The sequence below is a fragment of the Pelophylax lessonae genome (genome assembly GCF_965119305.1).
Source record: "Pelophylax lessonae genome assembly, chromosome: 10".
Classification (NCBI taxonomy): domain Eukaryota; kingdom Metazoa; phylum Chordata; class Amphibia; order Anura; family Ranidae; genus Pelophylax; species Pelophylax lessonae.
In genome coordinates, this window is record NC_138777.1 from 183500867 (window position 1) to 183519142 (window position 18276).

Consider the following 18276-nt stretch of genomic DNA (forward strand, 5'->3'; position numbering starts at 1 on the left):
CACAAAAGATGGCGTTAATGTCATGATACTCACCTGCCAATTTCTCAGCCAAGCAGCCTAATACTGCAGTTGTATTGCGGTGTTTGGCAGGGTTACAGGAATCTTGAATTGCTGTGGTCCCACTTAGGTTCAATTTTTCTGTCAGCTTCTGAAGAGCATCCTGTAAAGTATCATTCCACATGATCAGAAGCGGTTCATCCCTCTCTTTAATATATTTTATATATGCACACACAGGGGGAGATTTACTAAAATTGGAGCACTCAGAATCGGGTGCAGCTGTGCATATTAGCCATAGCCAATCAGCTTGCAAAATTCAGCTTGTTCAAATAAAGTGATACCAAAGTCTCTTTTTTTGAAGTTAAAAATAAACATGTTATACTTACCTGCTCTCTGAAGTGGTTTTGTACAGAGCAGCCCAGGTACTCCTCTTCTCGGGTCCCTGGCCCCTCCCTCCTGTTGAGTGCCCCCACAGCAAGCAACTTGCTATTGGGGCACCCGAGTCGAGCAGCAGCTCCATGTGTCCATTCAGACACAGAGCCATGGCCTGGCTTCACCCCCTTTCTCTCCTCATTGGCGGAATGACTTTGATTGACAGCAGCGGGAGCCAATGGCGTTGAGCTGTTGTCTCAGCCAATGAGGAGGGGAGTCCCAGGCAGCCGAGACAGTCCTGCATCATCGCTGGATCTAGATGGAGCTCAGGTAAGTATTAGGGGGTGCTGGAGAGGCTGCTGCACACAGAAGGTTTTTTATCTTAATGGATAGAATGAATTAAGATAAAAAAAAGAACTCCTGCCTTTACAACCCCTTTAAGCTTTGCCAAAAAAACCTTGAAGCTGATTGGTTCTGCTCTTTTAAGAAACCAGATTTTGCACTCTCCAGTTTTGTTAAAGAGGAAGTAAACTTCCTTCTAACTTGTTCCTATAGGTAATCTTCCGATAAGACTTACCTATAGGTACCGTAAATACCTCCTAAACATGCACCGTTTTAGGAGATATTTATTTACTTTACATGCAGCCAGTGACATCACTGGCGCACGCGCACTGAACAAATGGCTGCCTGTGCCGTTCCATCAGAGCCCTGTGCTGTGAACGGCGTCTCCCACACACATGCTCGGGAGTGACATCACGCCTTCGGCCAATCAGAAGGCCGGAGGACGCGAACCCAGAGTGAAGACGGTGAGCATGTCAGCCGCCTCAGTGGTAAACGGACGCTGCTGGAAGGGCTTCGTCCTAATGTAAGTATTTCGTATTAAGCTAGTATGCAATGCAGTGCACCGCCAATGAGGAGAGAAAGGGGGTGAAGTATGCAATGCATACTAGCTCACTATGCCTTTGTCTTACAGTTTTTTTTTTTTTTGTTTTTATTTTTAAGAGGTTTTGTTTTTTTAATCATCTGCCTCACTCAAATACCTAGCAAAGGTTACAAGCTTTTCATCAAAGCGACCCCTAATATGGGCTATTGTATGTTGCACACTGACACACCAAGTGCCTGAATTTGAATGGATATCAGCCTCTTACAATTAGCAGCTGGGACCCAGCTATAATCTTCATATATAATGAAGAGGTTACCTTTATGCTGTGATGCCGTATATTTTTTTTAGGGCCCTGTGCTTTACTCCCTTTATTTTTTTCCCACCTGGGTAAATCTTTGCAAACTGTCAGTTGTGCAGTACTGAGCAGCACTGCAGCATAGGGAGATAATGTATTTTTTCTGTGCCATATTGAAAGAAGTAAAAAAAAAAAAAAAAAAAAAAAAAAAAATTCTAGAGTTCCACTTTAACTAGTCAAAGAAGATGTGCTACGTAAACAAGAGACATTTTTATATTGCTCTTTTTTGGGAGAGCGTCTACATATACAAGCATAAGAAAAAAAAAAAGTGAATAAAATTGTCAAAGGCTATAAATGCAGAACCTTTGCTCAGTCATCACAATGACCAGACATACCTGAATCAGCCTTTTTTCTTGGATAGAAGCAAATCTATCCTTAAAGTGGAGTTCCACCCATTTTAGTCACTTTAGATGTATGTAATCCCCTTTAAAACGACTTTTACCAATGGAAAGTTTTTTTTTTTTTTTGCTAGTAAATACCTTATTTTCTGCTTTATTTATCCTCTTCTCACTTCCGGGTCCGGTCGGTGATTACGTCATTCGGCGATTCGCAGTGTGTGCTGGGATGCATCTCAGGTCATGACATCTCGCATTATTACACAGGAGATGAGCTGTACTGCGTGTTCTGCCCCGCCTCCGCCCCGCCTCCTCTCAGTGAGCTGTATGTATGTAGTGTATTGAGGCCGTGCTCCGCCCCGCCTCCTCTCAGTGAGCTGTATGTATGTAGTGTATTGAGGCCGTGCTCTGCCCCGCCTCCTCTCAGTGAGCTGTATGTATGTAGTGTATTGAGGCCGTGCTCTGCCCCGTCTCCTCTCAGTGAGCGAGGACTGAAAGCATTATATCCTCACTGAGCTCACTGAGAGGAGGCGGGGCGGAGCACGGCCTCAATACACTACATACATACAGCTCACTGAGAGGAGGCGGGGCTGAGCACAACCTCAATACACTACATACATCCAGCTCACTGAGAGGAGGCGGGGCGGAGGCGGGGCAGAGCACGCAGTGCAGCTCATCTCCTGTGTAATAATGCGAGATTTCATGCCCTGATATACATCCCAGCACACACTGTGAATCGCCGAATGATGTAATCGCCGACCGGACCCGGAAGTGAGGAGAGGATGAATAAAGCAGAAAAATAAGGTATTTACTAGCAAAAAAAAAAAAAAAAAACAACACTTTCCATTGGTAAAAGTCGTTTTAAGGGGGATTACATAGATCTATGTAATCCAATTTATTAAAAATGGGTGGAACTCCACTAACTATTACACCACCGGGATGCCTAAACTCGATGGCAAACAACCATTAGGAATACAGCTACAATAGTACCACATGTTTATAGTCCTCTCCTCCTGTACTGGAATGCAGGTTTTTATTCCTATTAGAAGGGAACAAATGATTTATTCATAGCTCCGAAGATTACCAGATAACACATACTTTTGTTGGCAGTGGACACTCATCCAGTAGCAATGTAATGACAGCTGGGCCCAGAGGATCTTCTAATGGAATGACTCTAATGAGAGACTGCACCACATCCAGCCAGCCGTTATCTGTGGCAGGAAAGCAAAGAGATCAACAGAACTCAAATGAAAACAAACATCCAGGCCTTGTTTATTAGGATCAGATAAAACAAACAACAAAGCTGAATCATACAAAATGGGGGGAAAAGCAAAAGCAAGGATTCCAAGCTTCATATAGAGACAAGAAGCTGTTGCACATTTTTAATTCTAGAAAAAAAAAAAATACAAAAAAACAAGGATAGTTAAAATCTTACATCTTATTGCTACAAGGCCCCATTCACACTAGTGCGACTTGTCCCGCGATTTTGGACCGCAAAATAGCATGACAAGTTGTTTTCCATTATTTTCAATGAACCCCCATTCAAATCAGTGCGTTTTGAAGTCGCACCGACTTCAAAGTAGTTCCTGCACTACTTTGCCACGATTTTAATGCGTTTTGAGGCATATAGCCTTGCCATTGCTTTCAAAATCGCATCAAAATCGCGGCAAAGTCGCGCCGCAAAATCGCGTGGCATTAGTGTGAATGGGGCCTAAGACTCAGAAATCAGTAAGGAAACGCAGAAGAAGGAGTTTGTTCCGCAAAGGTGCTACTAAGGACAAGACACTTATGCCGGACTCCAGGCTCTTTAAAAGAAATGTCACCTGTATATGGTAAGGGCAGAAGGTCTGGTATAGGTTTTAAGCGGACCCCCACGCCAAATTAAAAAAACAAACAAAATAAATAAGGTGTGGGAGGTCCCCCTAATGCTCCGAGAAGGGTTCGGTGTGGATCTTGGGTGGACCTCCATGCCATTAAAAAAAAAAAAAAAAAATTAGCGTGTGGTTTCTCTCAAAGTCCATAGCAATTTGGGGAGACCCCATGCCATTTTTTATTTTGGTATGGGGGTACTCCAATCCATACCACACCCAGGGTTTTTTTTTTGTTTTTTTTTTTCACAATTTTTTTTAGCCGCCAACTCTTTTTCACATTCAGCTGTTAAGTGGGCAACCCAGCTGAACAGTCATCTGTGGTTAAGGATGCCGGCAGCAGCAGCATTCTTCTAAAATTTGCATCAGAACGGTATCTAAAGCCTCGTACACACGTATCGAAAATCGGCCGGGAATTTTCGTCCGACGACCGATCTGCCGATTTTCGGCTTGTTAGTATGATGCTTCCGACAACCGACTCCGACTTTTCGGCCGAAAAAAATCTGGTGTGCAGGCTATAAAATTTTTGTCCTCCGTCAAAACACGGCCGATTTCCGTGCAGTCAGTACAGATTTTGACGGGGAAAAATCTAATGAGCAAGACTGGGCATGCTCAGAGAAGAAAGAACATAAAGAAAGCAAACCAACACATGACATCACTTCTGAAGTAGAATTTTGTCGGGCGACAAAATTCGTGTGCAGTCTAGGCACATTCCAACCAACAAAACACCACTCTGGACAAAAGACGGACAATTGGTCGGCCGATAATCGTTGCGTGTGTACTAGGCTTAAATCGCAGCTGAACAGCTACTTTGGAAATCTGCACTGAAATCGAACCAGATTAAAAAAAAACAAAAATCGCACCGCAAATGTGTAAACCCCGTAGAATGCATTCTCTGCATTAAGGTAAAAAATCTATGATCAGCTCCCCCAAGTACTGACCTGGTTCCTCTTAAACCAATCCTTTTAACCCAGATAAGGGTCTGGTATGGATTTTGGGGGGGACCCCACGCCGTTTTTTCGGCGTGGGGCTACCCTCAAATTCCATACCAGACCCGAAGGGCCTGGTTTGGAACCTGGGGGGGACCCCCACACAGTTTTTTTCCCCATTTTTGGAGTGGAGTTCCCCCTCAAGATTCTCACAGCGCAAGTCGCACAAACTTCCATTTAAATCAATAGGCTCCCATAGGGAACCATTGATTTTGAATGGAAGAAAAAAAAAAAAAACGTATAACGTGGCTGAACGTACTTCATCATGTTCGGTCCCGTTTTTGCGTTTGAAACGCCGGGCAACACACGTTCGAACGCAAATAATTGCGTTCCAAGAAACGTCCCTGAACTCAACTGCCTGCAAATCACTGTAAACGACCCTGTGTACATGGACAGATAAGATAACATGTAGGTGGGTTCAGGGGCTTCTGAAAAAAAAACGCCCAACTGCTCCTAAACGGCCATTTACAGCGTCCCGCGTACATGGAGCCTTAGATCAAAGGAATGAACTTCTGTCTGTAAAGGAGGGCAATTTAACCTCATAAAGCCTTTTTCTTAAATTTGTTTCTTACACGTTAAAAATCAACATTTCTTGCTAGAAAATTACTTAGAACCCCCAAACACATCTATTTGTGTGTGTGTGTGTGTGTGTGTGTGTGTGTATATATATATATATTTTTTTTTTTTTTTTAAGCAGAGACCCTAGAGAATAAAATGGCGATCGTTGCAATCTTGTGTCACTTGTATTCGCGCAGCGGTCTTTCGAACACATTTTTTGGGTAAAAAATACACTTAAATGGTTTAAAAAAAAAATTTAAATAAAAACAGGAAGGTTGGCCGAATTTTCTTGTAGAATGTGAAAGGCGATGTTACGCCGAGAATCGTGATCTTTATTCTAAGCAAAAAAAAAAAAAAAAAAAAAAAAAAAAGTGATTCTCATTTAATCCAGAATCGTGCAGCTCTAACACACACACACACACGCACACACGCACACACCAGAAGAAAAGCTAAATCAAGATACCTGTTTCTGCCATTTCATGCAGCGTGATCATGGAATAGGGGGGCTCCTGGTCACTGAAAGATAATTGTTACAATATTGATTTTAGACAAGCACAGGAAAAGGATGTGTAAATCCTAATTGGACTCAATGTTTCATCAATAACAAGCAGTAAATGATCCAGGGATTATGTGTTTCAAAGCAAAGGACATGCTGATGGATCAGAGTCATTCTGAACAGGAAATGATGGCAGACAGCAGATGTTGCACTGTCAGACTATCGATTCACCACCAGCTAGTGACATAACTTCCACAAAAGGGGCAAACACCAACATCTCTGCTACAAGCACTATGGAAGATACATATAGGGATGGACAAATCCCAGAAGACAAGTAACAAATGCTAAAAAAATAAATAAATAACAGACCGTTTTTTTTTTCCCGTTCATACACTAATGTGAGTGCCACAGCCAGATTGGACCCTCGGACTTGAGACCCCCTCTTCTCCTCCATTTTTCCTATCTTCTCTTTGCTCTTTTCTGATTGTTTTGGGTAACTCAGGGAGTACTACCACCCTTGTATTGCTTCATGTGACATTTTTTTTCCTTCCATCTTTTATACCGAAATATAAAAATTTGAATGCTGTGTTCTGTGTTAATGTTTATGTCTACTGACATTGTAATATGCATCTTCTTTGCTACTTTGTTATGATGTTCGTTGTTTGATACTCTTAGGCCCCTTTCACACTTGGACTGTTCAGATCTGCCTGTCAGTTTTTCAGATGTATCTGAACAGATGCATCTATGGGGCATCGGATGTCAGTGGAGACATATCCGCTGACATCCAATCCGATCCGTCAAATCCAGACGGATGGAAACCCTATTTTCCATCCGTCTAGCGGAGCGGATGGGATCGGATGAGAACGGACAGGCGGTCCGTTCTCATCCGATTCCCCCATAGAGAAGAGCAGGGACCTGACCGCTCTGTCTCGGCACACAGCACGGAGACATCGATCCCCCGCTGAGAAAAACGGAGTCCGGACTGACTCCAAGTGTGAAAGGGGCCTAACATATGTGCTCTTGCATGTTCAACAAAAAACAAATCTAAACAAAAATTACAGCCAGTGTCTGTGTTAGAACCCTTATATTGCTATAAATTCCAGGAATTCCACCACTTTGTGAAGGCACACTATAAGTTAAGTCCAAGGAGGTGCATGATAACTCCTGGATTCTGCATTATTTTCATTAGACAGGAAGAGAAGCACACAGGGCAGCTATGCCTCCCCTCTGGTGTCAATTGCCAGTAGCCTTTGTAATTTGTGAATGTTTTTATGTATTACAAAGGCTTCTGTAATTTGGCAGGAGGGGGGAGGGGCGGGCATAGCAGCTGCATCGACTACTGTTGAAGATGCCGAGAGCAAAATGATCAGCTTCAGGCTCCCAGAAATACAGAGATAGCTGTCTTCTGGGAGTACTTTAAAACCGGTCAGATATAAATATTAGAGAAAAGTCTAGGGCCAAAAAAAACGAATCGATCATTTTCATAACCGATTAGTTGGTCAGCCGATTAGTTGGCCTGCATACAGAATGCTTTATTTGTTTACAGATCAGGAAATACAGTGCAGCACACATACAGCTCAGTACACCGTCCATACATGTCATTAAGTGCCTGAGAACCTGTGAATGTGTGCGGAGCAATGCCTCATGGGCCATGTAGTCCTGGGCAGGAAGTGTGTAGTTCTAAAAAAGGTAGAAGTTTTTTTTTAACCTTGCTATAGGGGCACTCTATAATATACTTTGCAGCTTGCTATTGGGGAACTCTGAAGGCAGAAGGAGCCAGAGGCGTTGGTGGGGGTCCCAGAAGAGGAGAAACAGGGCTGCATATTTGTTGTTTAAAAAAAATATCACTGTGCAGGGAAGATCAGCATCTGAACCCAGAGAGGGTGGATGATAGGCTGGAGGTAATATAAGGCATTACAATTACATCTAAAAGTCAAGTTTACCAGTATTGCGCATTATATTAAAAATTATCATATTCCTAAAAAAAAAAAAAGCAATTTATTCTTAAATATCTATTTGCAGTGGTAAATAGTAATAACCAACTAGGTTAGAGAGCAAAATCTCTAATCCACTCTGATAATACCAGACAGAAGAGATATAATGTATATACTATTAGAGGTTGAATCTGGTAAATATTATTATCAGACTCAGAGATAATTATTATTTTTTTTATCTGTGCTCAAGACTGACTGAAAATGGGCTTTATGTACGCGACGTCTGTTCATGAATGTACGCGACGTCTGTTCATGAATGTGCAGGCGACACATGATCTGATGGGTACCCGAGTCTTGGTGTCCTTGGATGCTGCCAAGGCCTTTGATTCGGTGGAGTGGCGCTACCTGTGGCAATGTCTGGGGCGCTTCGGTTTTGGGCCTAAATTTGTGAAGTGGCTGACCATTCTCTACCACCATCCTTGTGCTAGAGTTGTGGCGAATGCACACACCTCCAGGTCATTCCCCCTCTCTAGGGGAACTCGACAGGGTTGCCCGATCTCCCCACTGCTATATGCGCTGGCGGTCGAGCCCCTGGCCATTGCCATACGTGCACACCCGGACAATGTCGGCCTCAGCCGTGGGGATCACGTTGATAAAATAGGTCTATATGCCGATGATATGATCCTTTACCTAGCTGACCCTGGCCCGTCCCTGTCTAGAGTCCTGGACCTTATCAATGCCTTTGGTGGGTTCTCGGGCCTGTCCATTAATTGGGATAAGTCGCAACTTTTATCCCTGGACGTTTTTGCTCAATCGCAGGACCAGTCCCTTCTCCCTTTGCTGCGCGTTTCTACGCTTAAACATTTGGGGGTGCAGGTATCCCGTAACCTTGCAGATTATATTACTCTTAATATTGAACCTTTGTACGCCCTGGTTAAGCATAAGACTCAAATATGGTCCCGTCTCCCTGTCGGCGTGATGGGCCACGTGAATTTAATTAAAATGATCCTTTTGCCCAAAATCCTTTATGCTTTATGGCACTCTCCTGTGTATATTCCTTACAAATATTTCACGATTCTTGAACGCTTGCTGAAAACTTTCGTATGGGGCCCCAGTAGACACAAACTGGCTTGGCGTCACGCCCAGAAGCCGACTGCAATGGGAGGGCTTGCCGTCCCGGACTTCGGTGCGTACTACCTAGCATCGCAATTGTCCCACTTTTATCATATCAACGCTCTAGATGCTCCCAGGTACATGGCCCTGGCTTGTCCCCCTGCTATAACCTCGAGTCCTCACCCCTTGTGTGATATTCTACGGGGGGCTGGTGGGCCTTCGAACACCCAAGTGTCGAGCGCTGTCTCTTCTCACTATAGGAGGATATGGGATTTGGCTCTGTCCAAGACCGGTGACCCGCTGTTCCACGCTAAAACTCCCCTGTGGTTCAATAGACATTTACCTGAATTACTACAATTGCCAGACCCTGGACTGTGGATGACCAAGGGGGTCGTGTATCTCTCCCATGTGTTGCGCGGGGGAACACTTCGGCCCTTTTCCCAGTTACGGACTGACTTTGACCTTCCCCCCACCATGTACTATCAACTTCGACATGCCCTTCATGCTCAGTTCGGGGGTCATTACCCAGACCTGCCCACAGTTGACTTGTTGGATGTCCTGACCGGTTCTGACTCCCGTAAACTTATCTCCCTTTTGTATGAGATGTTGACATCCAAATCGGCCATGACCCTGGCGTTCGGTGTTCGCCCTCGCTGGACTGACGATGTAGACGACCTCGACGATGACGACTGGACGGAGGCTCTTGGGGCCTGTAAGCTTGTCTCACCCAAGATGTCCGATAGATTGACGCAGGTGTATATACTACACAGAGCATATCTCTCCCTTGATAGAATAGCCAGATTCGCTCCCTCCAGGGACCCTACGTGCCCCAAGTTCTTATGGTCACCGGGCACCTTTGGACATCTGCTGTGGCACTGCCCTCGTGTCCAGGGCTTCTGGGTGCAGGTGGTCCGCTTTCTACATGACCGCATGGGGGCTCCTGTCTCGCTAGATCCTAGGGTCTGCCTGCTGGGTATCACATCTGATGAGGATGTTGATAAACATACCGTAAAATTCCTGCATAACACCCTCTTTAGTGCACGGAAATTGATTGCCCGCACATGGATTCAGTCTGTCTGGCCTGACCTAGCTATGTCGAAGGCTGACGTTAATCAATCCTTATCCTAAAAGAAGGTCATATATACTAACCGGGGTTCCCTTGGCAGCTATCATAGGGTCTGGGACAGGTGGCTCCAGCTCTCCGTCACTTGTTCCTCTGGGTGATTTCTAGGTTAGTGGTGGGTCTTATGTCTCTTGCCCACATATGTGGACGTTATGGGGTGGGGTCTATGCCATACCTGATGTTATGTATGCCTGTATGCTATGCTCTTTCCCCCCACATGTATTTTGTTCTCCCTATTTTCCCTGTCTGATCTCTACGCCTTATATGACAGTGTTGTATCATATATTGATGCTGTGATGTAACCTGATGTGCTGATTGTATATGTTCATTTTTTTTCTTGTTTCTGTGTGAACCCAATAAACGTTTGTTTTAAAAAAAAAAAAAAAAAAAGAAAATGGGCTTTATGTGTACTTTAGTCTATTAAGGTGGGACCCTGTATTCACTATATCTGGTCTCCCAAAATACAAAGAACATGGAAATGCAATTACTTTATTAAATATAAACTGCTAAATACTCTCATCAGCAGTATATTCAGTGCATCCAGAAAGTATTCACAGCGCTTCACTTTTTCCACATTTTGTTGTTACAGCCTTATTCCCAAATGGATACAATTCATTTTCCTTAAATTTCTCCACACAGTACCCAATAATGACAATGTGAAAGAAGTTGGTTTAAAGTTTTTTTGCAAATTTAAAAAAAAAAAAAAAAAAAAAAAAATCACATGTACATACTGTAAGTATTCACAGCCTTTACCATGACTCTCAAAATTGAGCTCAGGTGCATCCTGTTTCCACTAATCATCCTTGAGATGTTCCTAAAATTTGATTGGAGTCCACCGAGTGGTAAATTCAGTTGATTGGACAGGATTTGGAAAGGCACATACCTGTCTACATACTCTCAGACCATGAGAAACAAAGATTGAACTCTTTGGCCTGAATGGCAAGTGTCATGTCTGGAGGAAACCATGCACCCCTCATTACCTGGCCAATACCATCCCTACAGTGAAGCATGGTGGTGGCAGCATCATGCTGTCAATGTTTTTCAGCGGGAGGAACTGGGAGACTAGTCAGGATTGAGGGAAAGATGAATGCAGTAATATACAGACATCCTTGATGAAAACCTGCTCCAGAATGCATTAAGATAAAAAGCCTTCTGGACTTTAAAACTCCTTTAAGCCATTCAGCATGAACTCTGTGCTCCCGAGGTCAGAGTAGAAGGGTTTCATTTTGACTGGACATTTTCTAGGAATTGTAAAAGCAGCACTAATCCTTGCTATGGCACAGTATGCCGGAAACTGTAACAAAGATGCATCAAGCAGTTTTTTCTCTTTTGTAAATTCCCAATACTAAAATCACATACGTTTGGATGAACCCGATCGGACCATTTTTTGTTCTCTATGGAGACCATTTTTTGTTCTCTATGGAGACCATTTTTTGTTCTCTATGGAGCAGGGGAAGTTAACAGATGTGTCCGTTTACACCCGCCAACATCTGTTCCGATCCTAGTTACTGAAAACAGACAGATGGGGGATCCGAATTGGATCAGACGACAGATGGATATAACCAGACTGGTGGTCAGTTTACATTTGATCGCTCATAGAGAAAAACAGGCTGTGTCTGAGATCTTGCGGCTTCACAGCCGGTTCCCTACTGTGCATGAGCGGCGAGATCACCTGGAAGTAGGAGCGGGTACTTGTCAAAACCAGGTACCCGCACCCTTCCCCCCAAAAAGGTGCCAAATGTGGACCCAAGGGGGGGTTAGAAAATTCTAAGTTTGATTCCCATCACTTTATATTCAAAGTGTAAAGCTGGCCACAGACTGGCCTTTTTTTTTAGTTTTTCTTTAAAACAATAACTCCATCCACACAGGACAAGTGAGGTGTCAAGAAGAATCCCCTTTGCAGAGACATTGGTATCGCTTTACTAAAACCGGAGAGTGAAAAATCTGGTGCAGATCTGCATAGAATTCAATCAGCTTCCAGGATTTTCTCAAAGCTTAATTGAACAAGCTGAAGTTAGAAGCTGATTGGCTACCAAGCAGAGCTGCACCAGAGATTCTGCACTCTTCAGTTTTAGTAAATCAACCCCAAAGTATTCTGACAGTGGGACTCTCTGGCTGCAGCTGCTAATCGAAAAAAAAAAAAGTTCTCCAACATTCCTGTTCAAAATAAGTCGATCTAATGATCGACTTCTGTGGAACAGGGAAGACCACACATGATGAAAATTCTGCTGGTTCTTGTTGAACTGACTGCATTTCGATCCATCTATTGCCAGCTTATTAAAATATCCCCAGATGCAGACTGCAAATAAAAAAAAAAAAAAGAAGAAGTTTGATTGTCCCAAATAGGCCCCAAGTCAAGTCTTACAAATTTTCAAGATTTTTCAAACCACTTTTTGATTAAAAGTAAAATTCATTAGGAACACAATTGGACCGAAGCATGGGCACTGCCAGCGCACAGCAGGAACAATTTTCCTGCATAACCAAGAATCACTGTACCGTGACCGACTGGCCTTTGGAGCAAAGCGCTTTTAATCTGAATAGTTACACAAGAGGTACGGATAAACAGCTGCTGCTTAGAACAAGTTTTTCGCCCATTGAACCCAGGTAGCCAGTGTCACTTCCATTTGTTCCCAAGTAGAGAGCACAATTAACCACATCCTACCCGCCCGCCGTCAAATGACAGAGGAACGGTGCACCTATTGTTCTGGGAGACCGTCATATGCCGGCGCACCATAACCGCCTCCCTCACGGGCACACAGAGCGGCGATTGTAGCAACACGGCGCGACCCCGATCTTGGTAAAGAGTCAATGACATGACTCTTTACCCATGTGATCGGCTGTGTCCAATCACAGGCGGTCACATGTAAATGAGGAAGTGCGGTTTTTCGGCTCTCCTCGCCTCACACTGTCAATGTGAGGTAAGGAGAGCCAATCATCGGCTACTCCTCACTAGGGATGTAACGATATCGAAGATATCACGATATCGTATCGTCGTGGTCGTGTCTCTCTCGATATCGTCGTGGTTGGGTTACAATATTAAAAGGGCAGGTGTCCATCAAAAAGCAAGAGGAATAAACACAGTCCCGCGGAACAAATCATTGTTAACTACATAGACCAGAGTTTAAGGATTTTTTTTACTGTTTTTTTTTTTTTCTTGCAATGTAGATATTTTGATCTTTCTGATGAAAAACGTGAACATAAGCTAAATGATAGGTCAGTGTTTTTTTTAAAGGGTTTTTGACTGACTATTTTATTTAAGTTTAAGTTATGTTCCTAAATACCAGTTTTAAAAGGCTGCCTTTATTTGCCTTGCACATTTAAACCTGACTTAACTTGATCTTTGTTTGCACTTAAAAGGGAATTGCCTATTGTTTGTTTACAATTGTTCTAGCTGCTTCTTAACTTGAACATTGCACAGAAGAATCAGTTATGCAACCAAATATTACTATACAGAATATTGATGTTCCTGTCTACAACTTGCACTTTAAAAGCACTATGTGATCAGTGTTTTATGTTGTCATGGATCCATAAATACAACAATAAATTGCCTGTTGACTGGCAAAAGCAGAATAAATGTCGGTATTTTTTCGCTATTATCATCACAAACACTATCATGAGCTATTTAACAATACCGTGAGCTTTTCCACAATATCGCAATAAATATCGTACCGTGAGGTCAATATCGAAATTGTATCGTACCGTGAGATTTTGATATCGTTACATCCCTACTCCTCACAGGGGAGACAAGACAACGATATGTAATCAGGGCACTGATCATCAGTGCCATGATTACAGAAAATTGCAATAGAGTGCCAATCAGTGCCCACCATCAGTGCTGCCAGTCAGTGCCTGCTCCTCTGGGCACTGACTGGCAGCACTATGGGCACTGATTTTGGGCACTGATGGTGATGCTCGTCAGTGCTCAGCAATGCGGCATATTAGTACCTCCTCAACAGTGCACATCAGTAAAAGGAGAAAATTAATTTTTCAAAGTTTACAGAAAATAGGAAAAAAACATTTTTTTTTTTTTCCAAATTCTCGGTCTTTTTTCTTTTTTTTTTTGTAAGAAATAAAAAACCCAGGGGTGATTAAATACCACCAAAAGAAAGCTCTATTTGTGTAAAAAAATGATAAAAATTTCATATGGGTACAGTGTAGCATGACTGCGAAATTGTCACTCAAAATGTGAGAGCGCTGAAAGCTGAAAAGTGGCCTGGGCAGGAAGGGGGTGAAAGTGCACTGTACTGAAGTGGTTAAGGAATAACCCATGTAGCTCTGCGTGACCACTGATCCCAAGAATAGAAATACAGATATTAATAAACTATATAAATATATATGGGCGGCGGGTGCAGGCACAAACAAGTACCTGTACATCAGCCCTTTATTCTGGGTTTGGCGGGCACGCATGCACCCTGATGACCTGTGCGGTGATTGACCAGAGCACGAGTTTGGCAGTGGATGTTAACCACTTAAGCCCCGGAGGATTTTCCTGCTAAACGACCAGGGGATATTTTGCGATTCGGCACTGCGTGACTTTAACAGACAATTGCACGGTCGTGCGACGCTGTATCTAAACGAATTTGGCGTCCTTTTTTTCCCACAAACAGAGCTTTCTTTTGGTGGTATTTGATCACCCGTGCGATTTATACTTTTTGCGCTATAAACAAAAAAAAGAGCGTACATTTTGCAAAAATAACAATATTTTTCACATTTTTTTTTATATGAAATTCCCCCAAAAAAAAAAAATGTAAAAATCAAAATTTTTTAAAATTTTTGGCCAATTTGTTTTATGCTACCTATGTTTGGTAAAAAAAAAAAAAAAAAAAAAAAAAAAAAAAAAATCGCAAAAAGCGTATTTTGATTGGTTTGCGCAAAAGTTATCGCGTTTACTAACAAAGGGAAAGATTTCTGTCATTTTTGGTGTTTTTTTTTTTTTAACGTGTAATGGCGGCGATCTGCGATTTTTTTTGCGGTACTGCGACATTGGGGCGGACAGATCGGACCCTTGACTGACATTTTTGACACTTTTGGGGTTACCAGTGACATTTCTACAGTAATCAGTGCTATATATATGCAAAATACACTGGTAGTGAAGGGGTTAACTTTTTTGGGAGGGAGGGGCTGTGTGTGTCCCTAGGGGCGTGCTATCTACTGTGATTGGCTGTGGCTTGAGCTGTAAGGACACTGATCAACGGATCTACATAGTAGATCCATGTGATCAGTGTTTTTACAGCGAGGAGAATGACAGGTGGCTTGTTTACACAAGCTGCCTGACATTCTCCCTCTCCCCCGCCGAGTGACCGGCGGACATCGGGTCCGCTGGTCACACGCGCGGGGGGGGGGGGTCCGTGACCGCGCGGGTGCGCGCTCGCTCCCCAGAGCCTCACAGGCGAGCGACGTAGACCTACGTCACTCTGCCTGTGAGGGGCTGACTGCCGCAGTAAATATACTGTGAGCAGTCGGCAAGCGGTTAACCAATGGTTTTGGCTGAAGTCCCACCCTCCCTTCTAGATTGTAAGCTCTAACAAGCAGGGCCCTCCAATTCCTCCTGTATTGAATTGTATTGTATCTGTAATATCTTCCCTCCTATTGTAAAATCGCTGTGCGCTATATAAATCCTGAATAATAATAATTACTATTATTAAAAAGTCAGCTGATCGGCTGTGTCCAATCACACACACAGTTTTGTGTTTACAACACACAAACTCTAGATCTGGCTGCTTCTCTTCCCTGAAAAGCAGCGAGAAAAAAACAGCCAGATAGTAAAGTAAAAGCAGCACACATTATACATTGTTAGGCACACTTAACCGCCTGATTGCCCCTAGATGTTAGCCCCTTCCCAGTCAGTATCATAAGTGCAGTGTCAGTGTACAGTATTATCACTGATAACTGTATTAGTGTCACTAGCGATGTTGGTGTCAGTTATTAATCCTCCCAGATAGTGTCCGTTAGCACCAGATTGCCCACAACACTGTCGCGTGCACACACCATAAAATTTGTAGATGCCATGGGGCTGATTTGCCAAAGGCAAATACACTTCACTTTTGCAAATGCAGTTGCTCTAGAGCAGTGATGGCGAACTTTGGCATCCCAGATGTTTTAGAACTACATTTCCCATGATGCTCATGCACTCTGCAGTGTAGTTGAGCATCATAGAAAAATGTTGTTCCAAAACATTTGGGGTGCCAAAGTTCGCCATCACTGCTCTAGAGCTTAGTAAATGAGGAGCTCTGCTGACTTCCATCATCCAATCATGTGCAAGCAAATATGCTGTCTTTTTTTTTTCCCCTTACATGTGATTGGGTGTTCTCTGTAAAGTGAAGCTTTACCTAATTTACTAAGCTCTGGAGCAACTGCACTTGCAAAAGTACACAGTCTATTTGCCTTTAGTAAATCAACCCCCATAACTTTGGCAAAAACCAATTCATATACACTTATTGGGATTTGGGCTTTTCCTAATATACACCTATTGGGATTTTTTTTTACCAAAAAACATGTGGCAGAATACTTTTCGGCCTCAATGTATGAAGAAATTTGATTAGATATGTAAAAAAACCGAAATGAGAAACTATTGTTTTTTCATTCAAAAAATCCCTGGTCTTTTTAGGTTTATATAATAAAAAAAACCTAGTGGTGATCAAATACCACCAAAAGAAACTATAAAAATTATCTGTTTTTGCACTAAGGGTCCTTTCACACGGGCGGTCCGTATGTCCGTCTTTCCTCCCATCCGTTTGTGGATGAAAAACTGACATAATGCATGTCTATGGGATTGCGGGCGTTAGCGGATGACCATCCGCTGACATCCGATTTGCGTCCATTCCGTTCAGTTCCGTTTTTTGAGACGGAAGAGAATCCTATTTTTCTTCCGTTTAAAAAACGGAACGGACGCAAAAACGGATGTCAGCGGTGTCATCCGCTGACATCCGCAATCCCATAGACAAACAGACCCTACTTAACTGTCATCCGTGTCCGTTTAAAGAAAAAAAAAAAAAAAAGTCACTGAGCGGAACAAAAACGTAGCTGACCATCTGAAAGGAACCTAACACTACTACAATCACCTTATGAGTGATTTATAGAAATATCAGGTGTATTGTTATATGGACAATGAACAGCATGAAGTTTAAACTTACTTGTCCACCAGCGTTCTGATGACAGCCAGAGTATCCAGCACCAGGCCGTCTACATTAGGTTTTTTCCTCCGAGGCTCATGTGGCCCCCGACTTCTCCTCGGAGGCCGCACTGGGTCCCTTGGGCGGTTTCTGGCTTCGCTAGCAGGTGTGATGCGGTTTTCAGTTTGTTGGCTTGGGGAGTCTACATTGTCCTCCTGTCCACTCTCTTCTCTGCACACACAGGTATTTCCCATGTTTCTGGTCCCCGACTGTTCATTTACACAGACTGTACGCTGCCCAAAACGTAACAGCAAACCTTGGAGAAGGCTTTTGCTGGTGTAAAAAGCAATCCAAGCGAGCACAATCATCTAGAACGTTGAATATTTTTTGACTTCATGTCCAGGAATTCTAGTTTTCCCCATGGTCCTCTAAAAATTTAAGTGCCCTGGTGTTCAGTGCTGGACATTATCTGGGGCAAGATCCATGTCTCACAAACTGGTCTATATAAAAAAAAAATAATAATATAAATTAGAGGGTGTGAGTAGGGAATAAAACCAAAACATTAATAATGCACAGGACAATTGAGTGTGAACATTGCAGCCATTTCATAGACCTTTAATAAAGTGGATGTAAACCCTCACATATACCCGATGAAGTGAACAGCCTCAGATGATACACAGATTAAACAAATCTCCCTACATACATTTTATTTGTATATCTGCCATCTTCAGTTTTCTAGACGGTTTAGAAATTGAACATTAAAGCGGTAGTACACTCAAAAAAAAAAACCCTGCAAGACAAAGGCATAATGAGCTAGTATGCATCGCATACTAGCTCATTATGAAATACTTACCATAGAACGAAGCCCCGACACAGAACCCCGGACATCGCTGCGGGCGCTGCCATGATCCCTCGCCGTCTCTTCCGGGTTCGGCAGCTCCGGCGATGTGAGTGGCCGGAGCCACGATGACGTCACTCCCGCGAATGCACGCAAGACTCATTTTCCGGCAAGGAACACTGAAGGTCCGCGCATGAGCGGCTGCATGCAGTGAAAATATCTCGTAAACCTGTAGTTAAAAGTCGCAAAAAGCGGTATACTATCGCTTTAAGAGTTACTCGCCACTTGTTGCCCCACCCAAAC

The 18276-nt window shown here is 43.2% G+C and overlaps 1 protein-coding gene across 1 annotated transcript in view; it reads right to left on the reverse strand.

Annotated features, from left to right (window-relative positions):
• The window catches only part of RSPRY1 (ring finger and SPRY domain containing 1), a 58481-nt gene extending 40917 nt beyond the window's left edge, over window positions 1-17564 (reverse strand). Inside the window, exons 1-4 of the mRNA XM_082270131.1 lie at window positions 17157-17564; window positions 5821-5873; window positions 3041-3153; window positions 34-160 (exon numbers count right to left, since the gene is read on the reverse strand). Of these exons, the coding sequence (XP_082126257.1) occupies window positions 34-160; window positions 3041-3153; window positions 5821-5873; window positions 17157-17503 (640 nt within the window). The 5' untranslated portion in view covers window positions 17504-17564. The remainder of the gene's footprint in view (window positions 1-33; window positions 161-3040; window positions 3154-5820; window positions 5874-17156) is intronic.
• Between the last annotated feature and the right edge of the window lie 712 nt (window positions 17565-18276).